At 51.2% G+C, this 8,580-nt stretch overlaps 3 protein-coding genes across 3 annotated transcripts; all 3 read right to left on the reverse strand.

The window, feature by feature from the left end:
* Positions 1 to 3,247: 3,247 nt before the first annotated feature.
* Positions 3,248 to 3,811, reverse strand: BDW70DRAFT_165194 (3CxxC-type zinc finger protein; the record flags this gene model as incomplete). The annotated part of the gene is made up of 1 exon (XM_073741680.1): positions 3,248 to 3,811. One exon carries the CDS (start codon positions 3,809 to 3,811, stop codon positions 3,248 to 3,250), a length of 564 nt encoding a protein of 187 aa, XP_073590512.1.
* Positions 3,812 to 4,291: 480 nt separating this feature from the next.
* On the reverse strand, positions 4,292 to 6,638 carry BDW70DRAFT_168146 (uncharacterized protein; the record flags this gene model as incomplete). Its single annotated transcript, XM_073742386.1, has 1 exon — positions 4,292 to 6,638. The coding sequence occupies one exon, from the start codon at positions 6,636 to 6,638 to the stop codon at positions 4,518 to 4,520; it is 2,121 nt and encodes a 706-aa protein (XP_073590513.1). The 3' UTR covers positions 4,292 to 4,517.
* A 475-nt stretch (positions 6,639 to 7,113) lies between these two features.
* BDW70DRAFT_168149 (uncharacterized protein) lies at positions 7,114 to 8,345 on the reverse strand (the record flags this gene model as incomplete). The annotated part of the gene is made up of 4 exons (XM_073742387.1): positions 8,257 to 8,345; positions 8,114 to 8,184; positions 7,847 to 8,058; positions 7,114 to 7,750 (listed from the first exon to the last, which is right to left on the reverse strand). The coding sequence occupies exons 1-4, from the start codon at positions 8,288 to 8,290 to the stop codon at positions 7,114 to 7,116; spliced, it is 954 nt and encodes a 317-aa protein (XP_073590514.1). The 5' UTR covers positions 8,291 to 8,345.
* Between the last annotated feature and the right edge of the window lie 235 nt (positions 8,346 to 8,580).

Consider the following 8,580-nt stretch of genomic DNA (forward strand, 5'->3'; position numbering starts at 1 on the left):
CTGCGGCAAGGCAAAGACCCCAGTACACTTCTTCTTTTGCCCATATACCAGAAAACGCTGGAAGGATAGATGGAGATGTATAAAGGATGGGCCGTCAAAAACAATAGACTGGCTCTTAAGTACAGCTGCCGGGGCTGAAGAATTCAGCCGCATCGTGCAAGAATCATCCTTCTTCAAGGACATATGCCCGAACTGGGCCCGCCGGAGCGCTTGAAAGTGCGACAGTCCACACATCTACCTGGACAAAGGGTACGGCCCCTCCCCCCCAATCTATAGGTAGTCAAAACGGGCATCTGCCCTCGAAGACCTGGCCAGGGTAGCGCCAGATGCTTCTTCCGCTCATTTCCAACATATATTGTCCATAGTTGCTGTTTCAAACCTGTATCTAGCTAGTTTTAGGGAGTTCTGTTTAGACAGCACGTCCAGATGCCCCCTGGGAGGCCGCAGATCACGTGGGCCCCGTGATCCGCCGAGTGACGTTCAATAATAAAATCAAATCAAATCAAATCAAATCATAGATCAATGGATCAGAGGTTTCGAACCCTTCAACATCTAATTCGTCATATTCAGACTGTTATCGAGTTAGAAGGGGGTAATGAATACAAGGAGGGCCGTGAGGATCGCGATACGCGTAGTTGGACAGGCAGGCGGATTAAAGGGCGACTCTCACCACGTGTAGACCTTGCTCTACAGCCAATAGGGGCTCCTTGATGGCTTCATTTCTCTTTGTTTTTGATTTCGGGGTTTATGCGGATATAGTTCAGTTGTGGGTCAAAAAAACGTGTTGCTATAGTAATTTGTATCTAAGCTTGTTACTTTGGCGCATTAAATTACTAGCGTCGCGAAAAACTTTTGGTGCACGCCTCCGTATAGTGGTCGGTAATTATTTTCCTGTATACTGTGCTTGCAATTAGAATGCCTGTAGCTGTAATATGCGCTGATTATGGTTATGAAGAGTCAACAAACGTCAGATCTTTGGTTGCTAAGGTTGTGGTGCATAGCAACGGTATGTTTTATACTCAATATACTTCTGCCTCTATCCTGATCTTTAGTTTCTCTCCTCCCACATCCCTTTATAACAACAGATTGCCTTTCTTGCCGTTTGTTTTCTTATTTGGCTTTGCATCTGGAGCGCTTCAGTTAAGCATATGCTTAACTGATCCGCCAGGATGCACTCTCTCATCAGCCACGACCTCATGAAAACGGATTTTGAGAACCCTGAGGTTCTCGAGGCAGTGAACCTGTCCGGCTGGGGATAATACCACGGGGAGCATTTACTCTGTACCTGTCCAGCATTACAGCTGACTGCGACTACCATATGCAGGTCCGGACGTGTGGCATGGTATTCAGCGAGAGCTCGGCCTATTGGTATCATGTGCGTACCAAGCACGAACAAAAAGTGAGCATACCCCAAGCATATGTCTTGTATAGATGCTAAGAAGTAGGTAAGCATTACTCTACCTCGACAATAGGTAAGTCATTGACCAGGCAAATAATCCAGTCTTAGGGCTCGGAGTCTGCCATCTTGCACTATATAGGTAATAGGGATTGAATATTGGTTAGGGTATGAGAGGATACAAATGGGGGGTAACCAATCAAATAAGAGCATGGCGCCTTATATCTGGGCGAGGTGATCGTGGTTCAGAAATTGGAAGAGTCTGATTTTACGCTGAACGTAGGGAACTAACTTTGTTCTGAGCAACTCCCTTCGAAAACCGCGTTTACGCTTTTAGTGAACCCTACCAAGCCTGATCAAATCCTTGCTTTCCAACGGCAGGTAAGGACGTTCCAAACTGTTGCGGATATCTTCCAGGTGCCAAAGGCTCTGCCACTGCGAACGCAACGGCAACAATGCCAGCGACCCCAGTATCAGATAGAACGAGATCGACCCGTTCAGTAAGAAGGTAAAGGCTGCCGTCGCAGAGCCGGGATATTGCCAGCTTGAATCTGGCCAGCACGGAACTCGGGATCCTGCTTCTCCGACAAAGGCCACGTCAGCAGTCAGGCTTGACTGGTGAAATATAGAGGGCTTCAGGTCCTTCAGGTGAGGGGCTGAAGGTAGGGCGGCATGGGCGCTAAATTCAGCGAGTAAAAAGAGGTGAAGACGGACATACAACAGCTGGGATTCGCATGTGGTCACCCACCATACTACTAACCAACCGGCGTGTGGCTTAAGTACGGCTGAGCGGACGGGAAGCCCTGTTTTCCACACCCTGTGGTCGTATGTACTAGTTTTAACAGTAGAAAAATAAATATTGTCCAAACTAGAATTTTACAGCTGTACTTGAACCGACATTCTCAGGCTTGGGATTAGAGCTTGGATACTTACCAGTGGCATTCAGCAAAGCAACTAAAGTACACGCAAGAACACCAGAATAAGGAAGCAGCTATTAGAAGAACTCAGTTGAATAATCAACTATACTCGAAATAAAGCACTGTCAAGGAGAGATTAGCAACATTCAGGGCAGTTGATATTTCATCATTTGGTATAATAGCAAATCACCTGTATATCAACTCCTGTCAGAAGTCTCATTACAGGGTGTCTCACCCTATTCTCCGTCGTATAAAAACTCATAGGCTGGACAACAGAAAGTATGCGAAGGAAGACAGCACAACTTACAGAAATTGGAGTACACTTACTCCTCTCCTTTGAGATCACTTGGGTGAGATATAAGCAAAATCCAGAACGACCAGAATAATCTAAGGGCCAGAACCGCGTGGGAAGGCAATTGTTCCATGAATTAGACTATACCAAGGGAATCCTGAAGAGAGCAAAAGCTTGCGGATAGATCGCGAATAAATAAACCACGGGAATAATATACCTAAGTACAATTTCTTGAAAGTATCTGTAGGGGACACCACAGGGCCTACATGAGCAACTGCGGCAGCAGAATGACAGTTTGTATAGTGAGAGTGTTAGGAGTAAATGGAATGAAGACAGTTTCGAGAAAGCAATGATACAGTCACCTATATTGGTGGACGGTATCAGTAGCACAAACTCTTTATTGACTCTCAACGGGACTTCAGGCTGCTAATCATCGATGCCGAGTTCAGGATCAGGGCCCACAGCTTCCTATGCAGAGAACAAATCGAATTGCGAAAAAAGGAACAAGCAGAGACGCAGACAGAGACCATCGGTGCCGTCCGCTTCACCACAAAGAGTCTGATACCGCCGACGCACCACGAGCATCATACCAAATACGAGTAGTCAACGACATCCTCCCAAATCCCATCTGGGTTTTCTGTCTCAGTCGGAGTCGTCATTCAAACTCGTCGAGTACCGGCAAACGCCCGCCTTGCACCCCTCACAAAATTGCCTAGCATGCGGCGCCTTGCTCTTCTTGACGTAAACGGGCCGCTCAACCTTAACCCCATGCCACCTTTTTAGATGATACGCAACGCGTTCCGCATAGGTCTCGTCCAGCTTCGGGCGGCTGAGAAAGTTGCATTTCTTGCAGCGCTGGTGGTAAACTCGGACATTGTAGAGGCCCGGCTGGTCAGCTCCCCCTTCACCTTTGCCCTCGTAACTTTGCTTGATTCCGCCCTTCCCGGCCCTGCAATACATGCGGATAGTGACTGCAACCATCTTGCTGGCCCAGCCGTGGGAAGGGCAGGATTTGTTATAACAGGAAAAAACGCCCATGATGTTGGTATGTTTCGTGAGCATGCGGGTTTCGCAGGGGGTTTCATCGGTGTCGACGGGATGAAAGTCCATTTCGATACCGAAGGGCTCGAGAAGCTCGACGACAGAGGGGTGGTGAGATGGGTACATCGAGTGAACCTTGCGTTTCTCCGCACTGTGAGACGGCATATTGAAAGTCTGCACTTAATCGTGCTGTTGAGTATGTTAGAGGTGACTTGGAGAACTGGATGAGAGCCATACTGTCGCGGTAGTCTTGTTGAGTGGTTGGAAGATAAGGAAGGGAGGTGAAGCAAAGAAGGATGGCAACAGACGAGAAGAAAGAGAAATAATATAGAGACTGGAGCGTTCTGACAGAGTGAATAACTGTATTCAAGAAAATTATGGAGTGTGTATGTCACCAGTGCTCCTCCAATCAATTTCATTCACTGCCAACTTGTCTAGTGAAAGAGAACAGATATTTCTACTCTTGGAAGCAATGACTTCATCATCCACATAGAGAATGATGCCATAGGATTAACAGGTAACCTCAGATTCAGATACCTCGGTGCCGAAGTGCTCGAAGACGGCCGCCGAGTCCTGCACGAACCCAGTTAATCTGCCTAGCATGGTAGCAATTAGTGGAGGATAGATTCAAAACTCCCTTTCGCTTTCCGTTCGAGGATGCCATTCCAGGCAGTCAGCTCCTTGCTGGGAATGAACTTGCGGTTTTTTTTTTGAAGAAAGGCGCACCCCGAAAAGGGGCACTTATCGATCCATGTCCTGAGAACCATGTCTAGCTTCGCGCTTGTCGTCGACGAGACTGGGTCCAGCGGGAAGACACACTCCAGGCGGTGAATTTTCACAATCACACCTTTGGACTTGTTCTGAGAATATACTATATCCACGCTTCTCCATTCGTGTCTGCATCTGGGATCCCAATTCCGCGGAAGAGACTATCGAACAGGGCTACGTCAATGCCCTGGATATCCCAACCGTCTTCCGCACCAGAGTACATTGGGTCTGGTTGAGATTCAGATCCCCAAGGCCCGTTTGATGCAGGAACTTGTGAGTGGCTTGTTCGTATATCATGGTCCACTCCCCAACTGCTGCTGACTGGATATTCTGCATGTGCACTGGCCATTCCATAGCTGTCCGCAGCCGTTCCTTGACCCTGTACTTCGACCTGCGGACCCTTCATCATACCCCCGTGCCCTCGCTCAAGCCTAATCGTCCCGAAATACGGAATGCGAATCTGCAGTAACTTTCCACCCTGGCTCAGAGCCCCACCAATCTCTCCCTCATCGCCGTCCGTGGCATTCGAGCTCGTACTTGTGCTATATATCGTCCCATTCGCGGCATTCGATTCCACGTCGAGCAGGTGCCGGATAATGCGATTCAGTTTAGGTGCTATCGCTTCGGAGACGCCGTACTCGGCTGCAGCTGTGGAGGCGATAATCTCGGCTGTGCGCTCCATTAGGCCCCGATCCGTGGGGCGGCTGTGCGTGAGCGGGTCAAAACGATTCGTATTATTGGAGTTGGAGTGGGTGTTGGTGTTGATATGCGCAAGACACATGATGGTCGTCGCGACAAAGGCTAGAAAGTCGCAGCCGCGACAGTAGTAATCAACCGGGTTTCTGCTGCGGAAGAGGATGTAACGGGATAGGAGCTCGCGGCTGGCATTGACGGCTATGGTTCGGCTGCGGTCGTGATTGTGGTCTGTCGAAGCGGACGAGCGGAGCATGTACGGAAGATGAAGCCGGGCAAGGAGGTGGTTGTGGGTGAATTGGATCATCAGCCGGATAGTATCCGCCACGAGGTTCGAGTCTTCGCTAAAGGTTGGCGGTAGCCACCACTGCGGAGGCATCTCGGCAGCGGCGGTCTGCAGAAGCTTGTCGGCCTCACAGGTGATGGAGAGGTCATTGATGCCCGCGTCGTTGCGCTGCACGATGCGGCCGGAGACCGCGCAGTGAAGACGTTCAAGACGGTCCTGTGGATCGAGATCTGACAGGTCTGAGGGGATCGTGAAGCGGTCTTCGGGTGCCGTTTGCGGTAGCCCCAGCATGAGAGAGAGGTAGTGGTCCATCTGCACGAGACGAAAGCAGATATTGTCGGCGTCAAACGCGGCACGTGTGGCTGGGTCCAGGAATCGGGAGGCAGGCAGGTCTCGGGCGCGATGGAGACCCATCATCTGCGCGGCCGATATTGCGCGCTTGACGGCCATCCACGCCCGGTGCAGGTTCCCAGCGAAGTTCTGGTACAAGACCTCCAGCATGATACACTCGAGCCCCTCGACAGAGGTGATTAGTTCATCGTTGGTCGTGACCAGTGCGATTGCTCGCTCAACGGCGCGGGTCATGGTCTCACGGTACGAGACTCCGCGGTCACCCAGCTGCTGGATAGCTTCCGGAGGGACGCCCTGCAGAAATATACCAAGCATCAGGAGTCTCTGTGCAATCAGCACCGGGTGAGCGTCTGATGCTGTCAGCTTGAGCATCTCCCGGGGCGACTGGTCGCCGGGCAGAGTGCACGTCCTCCAGCAGAGCGGTAGGCAGAGGAGAGCGACGGGGAGAGAGCTGATGGTCTCGAGGTCGTCTCGACCGGGCCACGCAGCGAGCAGGTCGCGGGATAGCTCCTCGTACCTGTCGGGGCCCGGTCCAACCAGTAGTGGTCTCGTTCTCGTTGGCGGCCTTGAGGGGACTGCTCTATACACCGCCGATCCAGCACCTGGCCCGTCTCTTTCCAGGCTCGGGCTCGCGCGAGCATGGACCAGTCGTTCAACAAGCTCTTCAACACGGCCAAGTCTCGCCTCGACCTGGCTCTGCCCCAAAGACGTGCCTGTGGTGTCAGGCAGCTCTTGACTAACACATGCCGTCCCCCGGCGCCGGCAGTTGTTGCAGACGGCGTGTCCGGCCGAGGCGAAGATACATCGTACTTTGCGTCGCTTGCATTCCCAGCAGCTCTGGGTGCCTTTACGGACTTTCCTCCGTTTGGGGAGATGAATATCGTTGTCGAGCATGATGGCTGAATCTTACAAGGTGATGGGAAGCACGAGAAGAAGCCCGTGGACGTGTCACGTGAGGAAGAGTTCACGGGCCAAGGCTGACAAATGCCAAATTCGGCCGAACGCTCGGCGCTCCAACTTAGGGCTACACTCATATAGCCTAGCCTAGCCCTAGCGAACCAGCAGCTCCAGATATACCATTGCGATTCTACGTATAAATCCCCTAGCTCTTAATACTGTCCACTAGGATGAATGGAATCTCAAATGATACCTTCCTACTCGAGCATGCCCTCTCTACCGTACTACACAAAGTATACAACAGCACCAAAGTCAACCCTCCCCATTCTCATGCTAGCCAGATAGATACACCACATTCCTCCTTTGCTCCCCTGATCCCACATCTCTTCAACATCTCTCCTTGAATCCTCATCCTCATCCTCGTCCATCAGCCTTTCCCATCCAGCTTTCCCTATCCAGCCTCATCCGCCCTCTAATCCTTTCCCTTCCAGATACGGCCTAGAAACTCCTCTGCGCCCTCAAACGCGAATCCATCCAGAATGTCATTCCAGGCCCCCTGTACGGCAAACGCCCCATCTGCGATTCCCAAGCAAATACCTCTCGTTGCCGGTTTCGTAAACTCGTCCACCTTCTCTTTAGGAATCGAAGGATGCTCAATCCTCGGCACCCAGCTCGTCTCCCAAGTCCCAGCTAGGAAGTCCTCCCTTTTCACCCGCTCAATACTGAATTTGCCCCCTCTGACCCTCTCGCCGAGCGCAATAAGCTCGCCGAGGGTCAGCGTGCTCCCGGCTATTCCCGAAACAACGGGCCAAGCACCTTGATACTCAATCGCTCGCACAATGACAGCCTTGAAGTCAGCGATGGTTGTTAGAGTGATTGGTGCGTTCTCCCTGCCCTCGACGAGGATAGCGCGGCGGTGGAGAAAGTCAATGGGCGTTTCTACGAGAGAGATATGGGGCGTTGTCTTGTAGGGCGCAGCGAGGTAGTTTGTAAATAGACCGGGTTGGAAAAGAGCGTACTCAAGGACTTGCTTCTCCCGGTTGACCTCGGACAGGTACGTTCTTATCGAGGATTTGTAGGCGTACCAGTGGAGGTGGTCGAATGTTGAGCTGATTGTATTAGTATACCTAAATAGCTTGGCTCGAGCAAAATGACAAAGGGAAGGGCAGAACAGGATGGGTAGGGCACGATAGAGGAAGACTTACGAAGCCCACTCGCTCGGTGCAAACCTCTTCACTCCAGCCGCGATCGAAGCGTCAATAAGCCGTCTCTGGACGGGACTCGTTACGCCGTCTTGTTCAATCACAAAGGACAACACAGTGTGTACGCCCTTTAAGATATCAGCGAGTTGTTCGGTCTCGGCGTAGTCTGTTTTGATCCAGGTGATGGAATCGGGAAGAGAGGTGGACGGGGCGTCCTGGTACCGATCTGTCAGTAGCCACGAGCAGTCCGAGTGGCAGGATAAGAGGTACTTTTCTGGAAAGAAGGAGAATCTCGTGCCTCTTTGTTTCGACCAGGGCGTCAATGACTTCTTGGCCGACGCCTAGAGATTATTAAGTGCATATCAGTTACCCGGCATCATGACGTGTACATATGAGCATAGATTTTCGCATACCACTAGTGCCGCCCGCAATTGCGATTTTGACCATTGTCAATTATAGAGTTGCCGGCCTTTAGGTGGAATCAGGTACAGGAGAGCTGAATAGATGGGTTAATCGTTGTTGCTCAGTGCAAGGATGGCTTGTTCTGCGATGCGGCCAGCCCTATATAGCCGCTTGCACCGATTGTTCGGCCGAACGTTGAGACAAAGGAATCCGGATTGATAATCATGAAGCTCGATAACCTAATCAACCACCGAGCGGCGGATACCATCGAGCGGCGGATTTTCACCGCAATCATTACTATTCGAAGCTTTACCACCACCAACGCCATTTAAATT

This window comes from Aspergillus foveolatus (genome assembly GCF_047715535.1).
Source record: "Aspergillus foveolatus strain CBS 279.81 unplaced genomic scaffold BDW70scaffold_236, whole genome shotgun sequence".
Classification (NCBI taxonomy): Eukaryota; Fungi; Ascomycota; class Eurotiomycetes; order Eurotiales; family Aspergillaceae; genus Aspergillus; species Aspergillus foveolatus.